The sequence below is a fragment of the Rana temporaria genome, chromosome 5, assembly GCF_905171775.1.
Source record: "Rana temporaria chromosome 5, aRanTem1.1, whole genome shotgun sequence".
NCBI lineage: Eukaryota > Metazoa > Chordata > Amphibia > Anura > Ranidae > Rana > Rana temporaria.
In genome coordinates, this window is record NC_053493.1 from 86,579,779 (window position 1) to 86,597,833 (window position 18,055).

General features: G+C 41.3%; 1 protein-coding gene across 1 annotated transcript in view; it reads right to left on the reverse strand.

The window, feature by feature from the left end:
• Positions 1 to 920: 920 nt before the first annotated feature.
• Positions 921 to 18,055, reverse strand: part of LOC120940140 (ATP-binding cassette sub-family B member 5-like) — a 72,778-nt gene continuing 55,643 nt past the window's right edge. Inside the window, exons 21-28 of the mRNA XM_040352807.1 lie at positions 17,843 to 18,046; positions 13,810 to 13,910; positions 13,051 to 13,191; positions 9,873 to 10,029; positions 9,574 to 9,771; positions 6,799 to 7,005; positions 4,843 to 4,989; positions 921 to 1,448 (exon numbers count right to left, since the gene is read on the reverse strand). Coding sequence (XP_040208741.1) covers positions 1,251 to 1,448; positions 4,843 to 4,989; positions 6,799 to 7,005; positions 9,574 to 9,771; positions 9,873 to 10,029; positions 13,051 to 13,191; positions 13,810 to 13,910; positions 17,843 to 18,046 — 1,353 coding nt within the window. The 3' untranslated portion in view covers positions 921 to 1,250. The remainder of the gene's footprint in view (positions 1,449 to 4,842; positions 4,990 to 6,798; positions 7,006 to 9,573; positions 9,772 to 9,872; positions 10,030 to 13,050; positions 13,192 to 13,809; positions 13,911 to 17,842; positions 18,047 to 18,055) is intronic.

Consider the following 18,055-nt stretch of genomic DNA (forward strand, 5'->3'; position numbering starts at 1 on the left):
TTTACAAATTGTTAGTAAAAAAAAGGAAATATAACAACTGCATTTAATAGAAAAAGTACCCATGTGTACTTCAGAGTAATTGACTTTTTCAAGATTTTTTTTCATCTTCAACCAATTGACAAAACACTACAATGGACAGAAAAGTGAGAAAAATGCTATTTTGTACATCTTGACACATTGCATAGCTATATTAGCAAACAATGGTTTAAAAAATATTATTTCAACTTCTGCAAAATGTGTCCCTACACTAAATAATTGTCAGGAGATCACTCTTTAAGTATACTTTGTCACACAGATTATTTTAGAAAAAACTGGGGGTTATTTACAAAAGGCAAAGCCACTTTGCACTACAAGTGCAAACTACAAGTGCAAAGTGCACTTGAAATTGCACTTAAAGTGCACTTGGAAGTGCAGCCGCTGTAAATCTGAGGGTTAGATCTGAAATTGGGGGAAGCTCTGCTGATTTTATTATCCAATCATGTGCAAGCTAAAATGCTGTTTTTTATTTTCCTTCCATGTCCCCCTCGGATCTACAGTGACTGCACTTCCAAGTGCACTTTCAGTGCAATTTCAAGTGCACTTGTAGTTTGCACTTGCCTTTAGTAAATAACCCCCAGTGTTTTCACAAAGCATTTAAATTGAAAGTAAACCCCCCTATCGTTTTCAGCCACGGAAGCTGCCATCTTTGCCTCTGTTTAATCTACAACTGCCATGATGCTGCACATGTGATCAGTTATGACACCAGCCATTGGATGGTTTGGAAGTTTGGTTGAGAGCACAACCAATGGGAGTGTTAAATTTCCAGCACGTGACGGTAATGAAACTGTTTTATAGATGGGTTTACTTCTGCTTTAAGTTTTAAATATCAAGAGATACAAGCTGCGATTGAATACCTCCCTAGAGAAACACCACTTGTTTCAGATTGTATCTTTGCACATTTCTAGATCCATTTATATCCTTATAGCCTTATCCAATGGATTTTTATATCCTTTTCAATATAATATCTGAGCAGAGTCATTTATTAGTTTTCAGGCTTCCCAGCATCAGATTTGAACTGAGCTGCACGCATATATCAGAACACATCCTGTATTCAATAACCTTCACTCCAGATCTATATCCATGTAACAATACAGCACTTCCATGCTTTGCATTGGTTTGCACCAGTCGTTCTTCAGAAAGCCTTTTTATGGGTTTTCTCTTCTATAGAGTAAACCGTTAATTTATCTCCACACTTCTATGTGATTTTCTACTTAAGTTATCGTTTGTGCATTTACAAGATCAAAATATGCTCCTCGATGTGACAGAAGTTGTTGATGTGTTCCATGTTCAATTATCTTCCCATTCTTCATGACGACAATAAGATCAGCATTCTGGACTGTAGACAGTCTGTGGGCGATCATAATGCAGGTCCTTCCTTTCCTAGCTTGATCAAGAGCTTGTTGTACAACCTGAATGTGATAAACGTTCTAAGTAAGTAATACACAATAACAGTTTTGAACATTTCGTTTTAAAACTTAAAAAATAACCCATTTAAAAAAAAAAGAGAACCACTTCCCATTCCCTGTCTCTTATCTTACCAAACGGTAAAAATATATACAGGCGGTCCCCTAGTTACAAACACCCGATTTACAAATTACTCCTACTTACAAACGGAGGGAGGCAACAGGAAGTGAGAGGAAATCTACCCTTAGGAAGGGAAATTGACTCCTGTAATTATGGGAAAAAGGTGTCTTCACTGATGCTATCACCAAGGCTTGTTTCCACAACAACTCAAATTTTTCAAAATCCAATTGTCATTGGGACAGAAAGTGAGGTGAAATCTTCTGAACAAGGGCACAGGCAACAAAACAAACGTTACAGGGGTCAAAACCCTCCCATATGCTACCCAAAAAGCTTAAAAATAGTTTTTTTGACTGGAGCTACACTTACCTGTTCCGACTTACAAACAGATTCAACTTAAAGGGGTTGTAAAGGTTAAAATTGTTTTCCCTAAATAGCTTCCTTTACCTTAGGCCCCTTTCACATTGAGGCGGTTTTCATGCGGTACAGCGCTAAAAATAGCGCTGCTATACCGCATGAAAAAACCTGCCCTGTAGTGTTCAATGTGAAAGCCCGAAGGCTTTCACATTGAAGCGGTGCGCTAGCAGGAGCGCTCCAAAAGTCCTGCTAGCCGCATCTTTACCGCGGTATAGGAGCGGGGTGTTCACCGCTCCTATACCGCGCCTTCCCATTGAAATCAATGGGAAAGCGCGGGCGGTATTAACCCTTTTTCGGACGCTAGCGGGGGTTAAAACCTCACCGCTAGCGCCCGAATATCGCGGTAAATACGACGGTATAGCCGCGCTACAAATAGCGCGGCTTTACCGTCACCGCGGCTCCACGCCTCAATGTGAAAGAGGTTTAAGCGCAGTCCTCTTTCACTTACAACTAATTTTTTACCTTTACAACCCTTTTAAGAACAAACCTACAGACCCTAACTTGTTTGTAACCCGGGGACCGCCTGTACTTGATAAACAGCAAATGCTCACTTTACTGGTGTATTGTATTGTAAATGTATCAACAACCACAACAACATCAAAAACATAAAATGTACTGTATAACCACACTGCAGAAAAACATGGGGGCTAACAGAGGGTCTTGTAATTAGCACCCAGAAATGTTGTAGTCTAGGTTGGAATATAGAAACAGGCATGATAAATAAAAATGAAATAACTTATAATGAATGAACTCTTTAAGAAATAAATATGAGAATCATGAACACATTTTAAATCTAACCTAAACCCCAAAACAAAAATGTAATATGATGCACCTTATCATTCTTTAGATATGGTGGCTATATCATTTTCATGTTTCAGTTCAAAAACATTTTCACCAAGTACAGAAAATACCTGTTGATCTTGTCAAAAATGCCAGTGTCCTTGTTACTTCCTGTGAGCTCTACTGAAAGCACAAACAATCCTATCTTCCTTTCAAGCTATCTTTTGTAAGGTACAAAAGTCCTCTTACCCTTCATGCAATGGAGATGAAGAGAAGGGGATGTGTTTGTAGTATAAAAAAGAAGAGCAGCCTGCATGGCAGCTCTAAAAAGCAGAAATTTTGCTATAACAACGGGTTTCGTGGGCATACGCTTTATCAAGTCATGACTGGTGACTTGACAAAGCGGATGCGTGCAAAACACATTGTCCTAGCATCGCTCCTGCTGTGCAGTACAGTCTACACGAGTCCTTGGCCATCAGCAGCTTCTCTCAGCATTCTCCAGCAGCCCTGGTTTCATCACTTCCGGCATGTGTGTCACCAATCCGAGAAGTAGAAGCGCTTCTGGACCACCAAGAGGGGCTTGAGCCCATATTGCATTGATTGGAGCTGCGGTGTGTGTTCTCTGCCATAATTGTCGACACACAAGGGACATGTAATTGTTAGACCCACGCATGACTTGCATGCACAGATATGGGGCAAGTTTATGGTTGCAACCCACAAATGAGGCTGTCATTTTTAATTGCTTAACAGCAAGTCTTTTACACTTAGCCTGGTGGACTGGCAACTTTAATGAGTGGCATAATAATAAACTGTGACTGTATTGCTTTTATTCAATTGCTGGACTTTTTTATTAAATTATTTTTTAATATATGGTGAATGTTGACATCCCAGTAAGAGCTAACACATATTAATATTGTGTATCCTAAGCACTTACAGATATGGTTTTGTTTGTGGATGACAGCTAGGACTCCTTGATAGATGTAGTGAAGTGAGTGAACAAAACCATTGTGAAACAGGAAATGTGTTTTTTCACAGGATTATCAAATAAAAAAAAAGAAAAAGGGAAATAAGCCCCAAAAAAACTAATTTAGATATATAATTTAAGGACTGGTAAGCTGAAATATATTAAAGTTTGTTTGTTTTGGATGGCGTTATGCCCTCTGTTAAGTTTTTACTGCTGTTTGTGTCCACATTGGGGAGATTTATGGCTTTTTTGTCCTGATGACAATTTTAACCGAGACAGAAATTAAGGGGAAAGCCAACATTTTAAAGTTGACCCCAGAAAAAAAAGTAATGAGAAATCTTCTTATAGACACACCTATCCTGGGGACAACTGTCTAAAGCTAAGTACCTAGTATTTGCAGCGGTGGGAAGAAGAGGGTGGTAAAACAGACAGGTGAACTGCATTTTTAATGCCTCTCCATTGGCTACCTCCAAAATTACATGGCAGCTGGAGGAGGGAATATATATTGGCATGGCCACAATGCTGAGCTTAGAGGTACAACAATTAAAACTCAGCAGGCACAGCTCCTGTCAAACTCGCCCATTGGGACAACACCACAGCTTCATGACAAACAGCTAAGGTGGTTGCGGCATAGTAGTTCAATGTAAAACCTAAAGTGGGATAAAAAAGATTCTTCTGGGGATCAATAAAACAGCCGTGAAAGAGGAGGTAGTATCACCTCCTAAATGCCTGCAAACTGGCTGTTTGAAAGGGGATACACCGCGGATAACTTTATACCAGAAGGTATAGTCTGGTGCAAGTGTGAAAGAGGCCCCTCTCACTTTGGGAGATTTCCTCTAACTTCCTGTTGTGTCTCTGGAAAAGAAAGTGCTCAGAAATATTCCTACTGGTGCACAAACAGCAAAAGACAAAAAATTGGCAGGAGTTTTATCCCTTCCATATTCTATCCAATACTGTACTAGAAAAAATTAAGTTTAGTTAAAGATACACTCAAAATTTTTGTTTTTGGGTTTATAAATGTGCATGTTTCATACAATTCTAAATTCTCATGACTTCATTCAAATTAGTATAATTACATTTTGCCAGTAAAGAAGTAAGAGATTGCTAAGTTTCATTCTCACCTTTTCACTTTCATTGTCCAGTGCCGAGGTGGCTTCATCAAGCAATAGTAGTTTTGGAGCTCGTATAAGTGCCCGAGCAATGGCGATTCTTTGCTTCTGACCTCCTGACAGCTGAGTTCCCTTGCCACCAACTGGTGTGTTATATTTCTAGAGAAAGTATAAAAAAAATGTATTAGAAATTTGTTTTATGGGTACAGTGTAGTATATTTAGAGTAAATTACTATAAAACGACACAGTGTTAAGATATCTTTCAGAGGTTAGGTAAGAATCTTTTTTTCCCACCACTTCCACAAACATAGACACAAGGCTATTAGTAGTTGGTTATCCAACCCAATCCGAAAAATGCAACCCAGCAATACCATTTCTCCTAGACTGAGATCTGCAGTGTCACAGACAATTGCTAGGGCATCAGGGATGAACAAACTGCATGTTTTGCTGCAAAAGGCTTGGTGGAGAGCCAGGTGGACAGAGCAAAGAAAGGTTTTCTCCTCCAGTACCGAGAAGTTCCCTGGTGTATAAGCAGATGCTTCCAAAAGCTTCTGTGTGTTAAAAGTTTTTCTTCTGCTGTGTTATTTAGGTTTTTCAACTGTGTTTTTGTGTACTGTGTCCTTGGTTGACCTTGTTGAGATGGAGGTTCCTTAGAAAGAAAAGGTAACGCTGCTGGCCAGGCTTTCCTGCTCTTTCCCGGAAGGTTACTGCCTCCCTAGAGGTCATACCATATAAATAGGCACTCATTATTGCCCTTGAGGGAAGGTTAGGGAGAGACTGCCATAATGTAGCCATTATGCTGTTAGGTGTACTGTCTCTTGGGGGGGAGCCTCGTTGGGGTTTCTGGTGGGGTATGGAGCCTGTAGCTCTATATGGTCTTGTGCTACCTCAACTGGACCCTGTTTATAGATTATTACTACCTCGTGTGGACTACTTGCTGCCAGTAAAATGACCTCATGGGGCACTACTTTGGAACACTTAGAGCAGTGTTTCTCAACTCCAGGCCTCAAGGCGCCCCAACAGGTCATGTTTTCAGGCTTTTCGTTATTTTGCACAGGTAAATTTGATCAGTTTCATTGCCTTAGTAATTACCACAGCTGTTTCATCTGAGGGAAATCCTGAAAACATGACCTGTTGGGGGAGCCTTGAGGACTGGCGTTGAGAAACACTGACTAGAGAACTGTGCACTGGAAAGTGTGTGAAAGATGCCTGGTCTGAAATCTCTAAAGGAGTGCATGTAAGGTGTATCAAAAGAAAAGGGCTTTCAATAGGGTACTGGAAAGGTTAGAGAAAATACAGTACAGAGGTCTAACATGCAGAGAGCTGTCCTAAGAAGGGCTATATTGGCGCTGCTAATGACTACTGTATTTGTGTTGATTACCAACCAGCCAGGAAACTGGTCATATGGCAAGGGTGGCAGACACTTTGGTAGTGAAGAGATGTTATGCTTGGCCTCTTCATTAGCAGCTGGTTCTCCACATAGAGGGACTGGACAAGTGACACAGAGTACCTAGGACCCAGCCTGAATTCATGGAGTAAGACGTAGTGGGGTCCCGGGAGGAGAACAAGCATGAAGCTATGGAGAAGTATGTTTCCTGTATCCAGTAGCAACATACTGAACATTGTCACTGGGCGTGAGGTGACATTTGAGTTGGTGCCGACTGATACAAGCTCCTTGGTACCAGTTTAAAAATGCTGAACACCTGGGGAGAGGTGATCTTTAAAAAAAAAAATGCAACACACTTCACATATCCTGCCATAGACAAACTCTTCACAGGACATTTGTATATGTAGCTTAACAGTGATGAGTTTAAAAAGGGACCCCAAATAGTATTTGTGCTCAGGGGCCCCCTGCAACTTATGTTGGCTATGGTGATTTGGAGCACAGAGTTTTACATTTTTAAATAACTTGAATTAAAGAAAAATCTTGTAACTATTATTATCACAATTCTGCTCACAATTACTTACCTCTGGCAGTTGTTCTATGAAAGAGTGAATATTGGCTGCTGTGGCGGCTTCCTTTATTTCCTCCATGGAGACCTCACGGGAGTTGTCCCCATAGGCGATATTCTCAGCAATGCTACAATCAAACAGCACAGGTTCCTGGGACACAATACCAATTTGAGATCGGAGCCATTGCACATTTAATTTCTTCACATCAACATTATCGAACATCTAAAAATGAAAAGGAAAAGTGCATTCTATTAGTATTAAAGTTAACAATAGAATATAGTGTGCTGATTATTAATTCTAAACAAAGCTGGTTAAAAGACAGCTCTTAAAGGGTATCTGTAAATAATGCATTTTCTGGAAGAACTACAGTATGTTGTTGCATGAATGTTACTATAGACAGCTTAATGTAAATTAAAATATCCTAAAGCTGAACTCCAAGCAAATATAACAGACACGTAGTAAGGCAGCTCTGTAATAATGTATACATCATTAAATGTATTTTTTATGCAAGCAGTAAATACCTGTATTTGGCCAGTTATCAGCCTCTAATGCCGCGTACACACGACCGTTTTTAATGGTCTATAAAAAACAATGTTTTTTTCAACCCGATTATTGTTAAGCTGGCCTTGCCTTCACACGATCATGAAAAAAAATGCTCGAAGCAAAGCGCGGTGACGTACAACACGTACGACGGCACTATAAGGGGAAGTTCCATGTGGATGGTGCCACCCTTGGGGCTGCTTTTGCTGATTTCGTGTTAGTAAAAGTTTGGTGAGAGACGATTCGCGCTTTCTATTATCTCTATTACGAGCGGTAGTTTTACCCGAACGAGCGCTCCCGTCTCATAACTTGCTTCTGAGCATGCACATTTTTTACGACGTTAAAAACGACAACGTTAAAAACAACGTGAAAATTTAGAGCATGTTCTAAATTTTTTTTTGTCGTGAAAAATGCTCTGGAGCCCACACACGATCGTTTTAAATGACATTAAAACAAAATGTCATTTTTTACATCCCGAAAAACGGTCATGTGTACGCGACATAACAGTCCCTATACAGCAGAGCTCAGAAATTGGGAGGGAAAAGCAGCACAAGGAGTCAATCGGGTATGCTTCAATGAAATGAGCATGCTGATAATAGGAATGATTAGAATGACATAATTATCTGAGTGATGAGCTGATCAATGTGCTCCCCAGCTGTGCCTGCTTCATCCGGTTCTCCATGATTCTCTCCCTGCTGTCCTCCTCCACATCCTCAGCTGTGCCTGCCTCGTCTGGCTCCCCATGATCCTCTCCCTGCTGTCCTCCTCCACATCCTCAGCTGTGCCCGCCTTGTCTGGCTCCCCATGATCCTCTCCCCACTGTCCTCCACCTCCCCAGCTGTGCCCGCTGGACATTTTTCAGCCCCTCGTTTTCCCTGGCCAGGCTAAAGGTGAAGTCAGTGGCTGTGCCCCTAGGCAGCAGTGCACCCTAGGTGGCTGCCTAGTTCACCTGGCGGGAGCGCTGCCCCAGTACATATCATAATCTCTGGACTGCATATTCTGTAAACAGCAGTTAGCCACTGGAAGTGCTAAATGTGTACATGGAATATGAGCTTGATAATAAGATGCAGTAAAATAAGAAGAGCTGTTCCCTTTCCATTATGTACTCTGCTCCATATACTGTTTCAGTAGATTTTTTTCCTAGAACTCCCAATTTTATTTTAATAGTTACATAAAAAAGTTGGATGACATTGACTATTAACATCCTAGAAGAATGGGATTTTTTATAAGGCTACAATTTACATACAGTCAGATGGCATTTCTGATTTATCAGAAAAGACACATTTTGACATGTAGTTTCTTTTGGTGCTGCAATAAAAGGGTGCCCAGTGCAAGATTAGGGAAGTATAATGAAGACGTGGTTAATTTAGTATTAGGAAATTGTTATGTGGGTTAGGTTAGCAGGGTCAGGGGTAAGGGGGTTGTTGAAGAATTAGTGCTAAGTTTAAATAAGGCTTTTGGGTGGTGCAACATTAATATCCCGGGAGATGGGGCTCTATGTAATAAATAAAACTTGCCTTTAAGTAAAAGGTCTTCAACCTGTGTTCTCTGTAATCCAATGCATGCAGAGGGTGTGCACTGCTCCATAAGGGTCAGTAGGAGCATATTTCCTGAAGCCTTTGTTGTGGAAATGTCTCTCAAGAGTCAAATTCAGCTTCAAAGACACGTGTGAATATGATTGGTGGTCATGAGCAATGTTTTAGTATTAGCATTAGTGTGTGTTCCAGAATCACATGCAGGTGAGTTCCAGTATCACCATATTAACAAAAACTAGTCAGATAGACTGATGCAGTACAGCTATGCAACCAAGGAAGATCTGAAGGTCTTAGCAGACAGGACTGGAGAGTACTTAAGTGTTATTGGGAGCTTTAACATTAAAGACATATTTTTCTGGGAGAATTTAGTGGACCATTGTTATTTTTATCTTGTTTTCAATAACCAAAACTACCAACGTGGAATCTTGAGAAGAATAAGGTAATCAGATTTCAGTTCATTCCTTTTTTTTCCCTTAATAAGCATGGTACACTCACATTCCTTTTCAGTACCCTGCACAATATATGATTTTATTTACTGGTATTAAAAAGAAAGGCTGAGCTAAGATATAAACATTTTGTCAGGTCTAGGTATAGAATTTTTAAGTGCACTTTTCTAAAGATGAGCATTTCTGACAAAAGTCAGAATTTCCAGAGTACTAATCTGCACCTGCCAGACGGGTGCATTACAGAAAACAATAGTAGCCACAAGTCTCACCACTGCCCCCTGGAGGGGATCGTAGAACCTCTGTAGGAGCTGAACAGAAGTGCTTTTCCCACATCCACTGCTGCCCACAAATGCCACAGTTTTTCCACTGGTTATTTTGATTGATAATTCTTGGAGCACTGGCACATCTGGACGTGATGGATAATTAAAGGTGACCTTATGCAATTCTAAGTTTCCTTGACATTTTTCCTGTTGGTAACAAAATAAATTGTAATACAATACTGTTTCTTAGATCATTAGAACAGTCATGAATAAGAATTGTACTCCCTTTTTTCAGCTACATGACTTACCAGTGTTTGCCCTTGTTCACTATAGCTGTCAATAGCTGGCTGACTATTGAACAATGCAAACAGATGAGAAGCTGCTGACTTGGCTTTAGCATAGTCGGGAGCGAATGACAATGTCTGTCCTACTGTTATCGCACCATATGCCAGGAGAGAGAATACACTGTAAAAAAATGAGTATGCATAGTTAAATGAGAGGTCATGTTGGATAGGACAGTAAAATAGAGTTTTTTTTTGGGACTTTAAATGAGACGCAGGGTAACATGCATCTCCAGCCCTATTCAGGTACATAAAGAAAGAGGGTCGGGACTTTAAATGAGGTGTGTATATTGTGGCTAATAGAAGGAGTCAAAGTGAAACATGAACAATATTTATTTGTTTGCCATGATTGAGTAGGTGCATGGCAGACAATACATGCAATAATGACAAATAATATAACAAATCATGTATCCAAACTATTTACATGTTAAAAAGCATGAATAGAATATACAATAGCATTGTCCTCAGTAATAAAAAATCACTATAATATAACAGTTATAATCCACAATATTGCCTGGATCCAAAGACCATGTATGTATGCGTTGCATCTAGGTTAAGCCCGACGCGTTTCATGGGATCTATCCACTCATCAGGGGCGGATGCATGATACATATATCCGCTTAGTGTGAAACAAACACACAGCCAGGGTGCTAGGGCCAGAAAGAATGCCTGGTCTGGAAGCTGTGGTAATAGGGTCCAACAGGAACACAGGGAGCATAAATGTAGGTGTGACCCAGAGTATCTGGAACAGTAGGACAAATGGACTCCATTCCAGTGTTGCTGATATAGGAGTAAAGACCAGCGATGTCTGGTGCAGACTGCACAAGATGTGTATCAGGCTGACTGAGTAAGGGGAAATCACTTGGATCTTAACTGGACTAGATTTGCAAACAATAACCTTCACATTTTGTCCACTGATATAATCTCTATTTCCTAGCTTTTTGTATAAATATAGTTAGAATGATACATATTTCTTTTAAACTTTTTATGTTATAGCATTTTGAATCATTCTGTACCTTACTAGCTGCCACATGATTTATACCGACTACCAGCACTTGCTAAATACAGTAACTTTTCATTGCCTCTGTGGCCAGACTATAGACAGTTAAGCATTTACATTTTCTTAACATGCAGAAAATGTGCTTTAAAACTAGGCTTCACCAGCTACAAATTACCAGCAGAAGCACTAACATTTTCCAAACCCAGCTCAGCTGAGCTCACCCTTCCCAGCAGAGACTCTGCAGCTTTCTAAACTTCAATATAAACACAGAGCACAAGCTCTTGGATGGGAGAGGAGGGGAGCAGGGTTAGCTGAAATGTTAAGCCCTTATGCTGTAAACATTGATGATAAACTGCTCCAGAGTGCCTATAGCTACATAGATCAGTGAGGGCTTGTTTTAAAGTCCATTTAGGGTTCAAAAATGTAAATATTGAATGTCCTTATGTCCAATTTATTCCACTGATACCAACAATGGGGCGCTATTTCTCCCACTGACACCAACAATGGGGCACTATTCCTTCCACTGACACCAATGATTGGGCACTATTTCTCCACTGACACCAAAGATGGGACCATATGTCTCTGACTGACACCAATGATGGGGTATTATTCCTCCCACTGACACCAATTATGGGGCTCTATTCCTACTGTACCTCTAACACCAAAAATGTGACACTATTCCTCCAATTGACACCAACGATGGAGCACTATTTCTCCCTCTGACATGAACGATGGGACACTAATTCTTCCATTGACACCAATGACAGGGCGCTATTCCTCTCCCTAATACCAACATCCAATAAACAATGGGGGTTATTTACGAAAGGCAAATCCAATTTGCACTACAAGTGCAAAGTGCACTTGAAATTGCACTGAAAGTGCACTTGAAATTGCACTGAAAGTGCACTTGGAAGTTCAGTCGCTGTAGATCCGAGGGGGACATGCAAGGACAATACAAAAAATAATTTTAGCTTGCACATGACTGGATGATAAAATCAGCAGAGCTTCCAATCATTTCAGATTTACAGCGACTGCACTTCCAAGTGCACTTTCAGTTCAATTTCAAGTGCACTTTGCACTTGTAGTTTGCACTTGTAGTGCAAAGTGGATTTGCCTTTCGTTAATAACCCCCGATGTGTTGTTTACTCCTACTGATGCCAGGACAATTTTTACTCCCAATGGCCACAGTCCGGCCCCCCTAACATCTGAAGGACAATAAACTGTTTGTTTAGAAAGTTTAGAGACCCCTGGTTTAGGGAAATGGTCCATTGATCTGATCTGATCACATAAGTATTCAAATGTAGCTTCTCCAAGTTGTACAATATCAGTTTACATGACTTACATTGGGGCAGATCCACAGACAGAGTACGCCGGCGTATCTACTGATACGCCGGCGTACTTTCAAATTTCCTGCGTCGTATCTTTGGTTTGAATCCTCAAACCAAAATACGACGGCATCTGGGTTAGATTCGACAGGCGTATGGCTTCGTACGCCTTCGGATCTTAGATGCAATACTTCGGCGTCTGCTCGGTGGAGTTTGCGTCGTTTTCCGCGTCGGGTATGCAAATTAGCTATTTCCGACGATCCACGAACATACGCGCGGCCATCGCATTCTCTTACGTCGTCTCTAGTCGGCTTTTTGCGGCGTATAGTTAAAGCTGCTTTTTTGCGGCGTATAGTTAGATTTGCCATGTTAAGTATGGGCGTCGTTCCCGCGTCTAAATTTGAATTTTTCTTTTTTTTGCGTAAGTCGTCCTTAAATCGGGATGGACGTAAGTCACGTCTAAGTTTAAAAAATGACGTCCTTGCGACCTCATTTCGCGCAATGCACGGCGGGAAATTTAGAAACGGAACATGCGCAGTTCATTCAGCGCGGGGACGCGCTTCATTTAAATTAAACACGCCCCCTAATTGCCGATTTGAATTACGCGCCGTAACGCCGCCAGAGATAGACTACTCCGCCGTAACTTTCGGCGCGCAATCTTTCAAACCAAAAGCTGGGAAAGTTACGGCGGCGTAGCGTATCTCTGATACGCTGCGCGGGTGCAGATCTCTGTGGATCTGCCCCACTGTTTTTTCTTTCTCGTAAAATCTAACATAAGAAATAAGTTAATAGTGCAATTTATAAAAAAAAAGATACTTACAGAAATAAGTCTTCTGGAGTCATCCTGCCAACTTCAATCAAAAATGCTCCAAAGCGGTAACTTATAGCATAGGTAAAATGGATGAATGACTGACTGAACGCAAAACAGATGCCATACACTTGAGCTTTACGCTGAGAGTTCCTAAAATATATCAGTTTAAAAATCAAACATGAAAATTTGATTTGGAGAAATGAAAAAAAAAATAACACTAATCTTTGTCAAAGGAAATTTCAGACAGCTGTAATAGTTTCACATCGTGAAAGCTCGTTTTCATTAGCATAATAGGTTTGCATAAATAAAGGCTGTTGCAGAGGATCGGGCATTGTGCAATAGATTTTTATCAAACCTGATGGCCCGGGGGATCGTCTGTCTTTGCTGTTTCTAATAAAAAGAAACAGTTCAGAAACAAGAGGATTGCCCAGTTCAGAATGTATATATGTGACTCCCTTAAATTCGGAATGGCAGCAGTAATTTATACACAGAAAAAAACACAATCCTGCAGTAAAGTACCACTGGATGAAAAGAGGTAAATGGTCACAGCATGTGATCTCTCTCACCCTATCTCTTTTATAAAGAGGTCACATTTTTTCATATCAGATGCAATGACCTGCCAAATCTGTGCTCAAGGGGTTACACCAAAAGCGCGACCTGTCAATAACGCACTTCCAGAGAGAGGGGAGATTACATACGTATGTTTTAGATAGGAAAATGCTCACTGTAATACTAACATTCATAGAATAATAATTATAATAATCTGACCTGTAGGGCTTTTGTAGGCTTTCGGAGTACATCTCTTCAAAGGTTCTCTCTCTAGTCAGTGACACGACTGTTCGAATGTTATCCACTGCTTCCGTTGCAATCTGATCATGCAATCAAAACATAAATTAAATTGTTGAACTATTATTTAATCAGTTTGCGTTGTTTTACACAAACTTGTTGCTTATAAATATTTCCCCAGTGGTTGGGCTTGCTCAGCTCAAAGTGGTTCTCAAGGCTAGACATTTTACCTTAATGCATTCCCTATGTAAAGTTAAAAAACGTCCAAGTAATAGTACCGCCCCCTCACCCCCTAAATCCTAGTATTTGTCCTCACCCATTCAGCGATGTGCCCATCTCTAGCTGCTCTCTCCCCTCTCCCCACACTCACAGGCTTTGCTGATGCAGCACAGCCATTGGCTCCTGGTGATGTCAATCAAATCCTGTGAGTAGGGAGTGGGGACAAGGCTTATGCCCTGTACACACGATCGGTCAATCCGATGAGAATGGTCTGATGGATTTTTCCATCAGTTAACCGATGAAGCTGACTGATGGTCAGTCGTGCCTACACACCATCGGTTAAAAAAACGATCGTGTCAGAACGCGGTCACGTAAACCACGTATGACGGCACTATAAAGGGGAAGTTCAAAACCAATGGAGCCACCCTTGGGGCTGCTTTAGCTGATTTTGTGTTAGTAAAAGACGTTTTGCGTTTTTCTGTCTGTTACAGCGTGATGAATGTGCTATCTCCATAACGAACGCTAGTTTTACCAGAACGAGCGCTCCCGTCCCCTAATTTAGTCTGAGCATGCGTGGATTTCTAACCGATGGACGTGCCTACAAACAATAGTTTTTTTTCTATCGGTTAGGTATCCATCGGTTAATTTTAAAACAAGTTACACATTTTTTTAACCGATGGATAAATAACCAATGGGGCCTACACACGATCGGTTTGGTCTGATGAAAACGGTCCATCAGACTGTTCTCATCGGATTGACCGATCGTGTGTACGCGGCATTAGCTATGCTGTGTGTTCGTGGATGTACACGGCTTGGAAGTGAGCCATCAGGTGCACCACCATGGAAAGCGGCATTCTATGGGGGCACACAAAGAAGAGGGTTGCTGAGAATGCTAGCGGGGGACCCCAGAAAAAGTGGTTTGGGGCTGTGTGGTGCAATTGCAAATAGCAGGTAACTATAGCATGCAAATAACAAGTTACTATAGCATGCTAATTATTTTAGAAAAAAAAAACTGAACCTTTACCACCACTTGAACAGCTGTGCTTTATAGCTACAGCAAGCCCTATTTTTGCACGTTTGTACTTTTAAACGAAACAATCAGACAATGAGAGAATATTGATTAAGGAGACATTTCTTTAAATTAATAATTAAAAATACAAAACTGCTAACAGGAATGTGAACCTGAAATCCAGTTACAGTCAGGGCTGAATTTCTGAACAGCCAAAGTAAACCTTGGCCTGGGACAGCACACATCACAACACATATATTACTGTCAGTTAAATCTTCCTGTGTATGGTAATAGACCAAAGACAGTCAACTAAGTAGGGAGAAGTAACGGCGGCGTCTATACGTTACACCGCCGCAAGTTTTCAGCGCAAGTACCTGATTCACCAAGCACTTGCGTGTAAACTTACGCGGTGTAACGTAAAGGCGTCCGGTGCAAGCCCGCCTAATTCAAATGGGGCGTGTACCATTTAAATTAGGCACGCTCCCGCGCCGGACGTACTGCGCATGCTCCGTTTTGAAATTCCCGCCGTGCTTTGCGCCAAGTGACGTCATTTTTTTGAACAGCGACGTGCGTAACGTACTTTCGTATTCCCGGACATCTTACGCAAATTAAAAAAAAAATTGAAATTCGACCCGGGAACGACGGCCATACTTTAACATGGCTCATCTAAAGTTAAGCCATGTTAAAGCAGGCTTAACTTTGCGACGGGAAAAAATTACTAGCGACGACGTAACGAACGCGAAAACCTTTGTGGATCGCCGTAAAGCCTCATTTGCATACCCGACGCTGGAAAACGACGCAAACTCCCCCCAGCGGCGGCCGCGGTATTGCATCCTAAGATACGACGGTGTAAGTCAATTACACCTGTCGGATCTTAGGGCTATCTATGTGTAACCGATTCTATGAATCAGTCGCATAGATACACTCAGAGATACGACGGCGTATCAGGAGATATGCAGTCGTATCTCTTCTGTGAATCTGGCCCTATTTACTTAGGGTTGCAAGAAGCGGGTCCTGGTTACAGGTGAGAAAACTGAGAGCTGACATTGTTGACTTGTTTCTGAAAAAGTTCCTGGGCTTTTCTCCTAATTCTTCCTTCATCCCTCGGTGCCTCACTAACCCAAACAAAGCATGTGTATGTGAGGTGTCAGGACACCGGATATACATATTCATGTTATGTGTCGGTAAACTACTTGTAGTTAAACAAAGTTGACCTCTTTCTGCCCACCCCAGCATCCCAACAGTTTGGAACATCATGGGGTGGGAAGGATTGGCAGTCATGAGACTACTGTCACAGTAGTCACATGATCGGAAATTGATGCCACTGGCTACTGATCTTTACCCAGTGCTGTCTTGGACAGTCTGGATTTTGTGCTAGGCACACACAGTGAGAGTGCTCGCCTCTCAGCACATAAACAATGGCCACCCAGTGATGCATATGTGCGGCATTTGAGCATTACTGCCCACCCTTTTGTCACTGCACAAAAGTGTTGGGTGTTTGTAAAGTGCTTAATGATGACCAAACTACAACAATGACAAGATATAAGTGTCAGATTCTATATTTGTATCCTTGCAGCTTTCCTTTAAATTCAGAAAAACTGTCAGGTCAGAAGCATGACACAGCAGGAAACTCCAGGTACCTACAGGTCTGCTGAGCTTTGCTGTTGAGCTACCCTCATAATAGTGACTTGCTGCTCATCATCGTGATTGGCTGATATAAAAAAAAAAATGTACCAGTTGCTTTTAAAACAGATATGTGACTAGGCTTTCCTGATAAAATACTGCTTAGTCTGCCTCTTTGCATGTCTCAAGACTCTCTATGGGACCTTTAATATTAATGACAGCCTAACTGACCAATAGGAAGGCCAAGAAGATAAGGGGGTTGGGTCAGGCTTGACTTATAAAAGGAAAAGGTTTGAAAAAATCTGTAGCCTTTACAGATTACGGGAGGGGAAGCTTCATTGGCCAGTACTAATAATATATGTTGGGCTTGTCTCCCGTATCAGAGCAGGACATACAGTCTGTGATACATACTGGGCAGAATATAGCTACCTGCGTCTCATTCAGAATGTCACAGCATCTGGCAAAGGAATTCTTTCAGTATTGTCTACCTTTGTGATACCTTTGTCTGTTAAAGTAATATTAAAGATTCATTTTTTTTTTTTTTATTAAAATAATAAACATGTTATGCTTACATGCTCTGTGCAATGGTTTTGCACAGAGCAGCCCCAATCCTCTGGGGTCCCCCGCCAGAGCCCCAGGCTCCTCCTCTTAGGCGAGTGCCTCCATAGAAAGCCTTCTTGAGATACACCTATACCTTCTAGTTGGGTTGACAGCTACATCCTTTAGACCAGGTTCACACTGGGCTGCAGGAGTGAAGCCGTGCAAGTTCAGCTGACAGTCCAGATTTTGGCCGCGATTACAGGGACATCTGTCCAGGTTTCTGCACAGATGTCAATGTAAATCGCGGGCCGAAATCACAAAAAGTAGTACAGAAATTACTTTTTGAAATTGGTGCATCACCGCACTGATTAGGACGGTGCCATTGCCAGCAATTCCCATCAAATATTGCCGTTTTCAAATCGCATGTCAAAACGCACCAGTGTGAACCAGGGCTTAATTACATTTTCTATAGAAAGTGCACTTTAAATTGTAAGACTAGTTTTAATGATAATATTAGTAGAACTTTAAACTGTAAAAGTAAATAGCGCACTGCAACATGGCTAATTTAATACACGTGTGATCGAAGTTGAGGCGCGCATGATAATAAAACATGTATACCATTACCTTCCCAGCTTGCTGAAGCTGTTTTTTATCTCGATTAGCAAAGCCAGTTAGTGCTCTGACCTCAAGAAATCCAGAAGCAATGAGGACAGGTGTAAGTGCTAGAATCAGCAAGGACAACTCCCAGCCATAAACTAGAGAAATTACAATGCAGAGCGTCATGCAAGCAAAGTTTTCTGCAATTAAACCAAGTCTGGAGCCAGTTGCCTAAGAAAA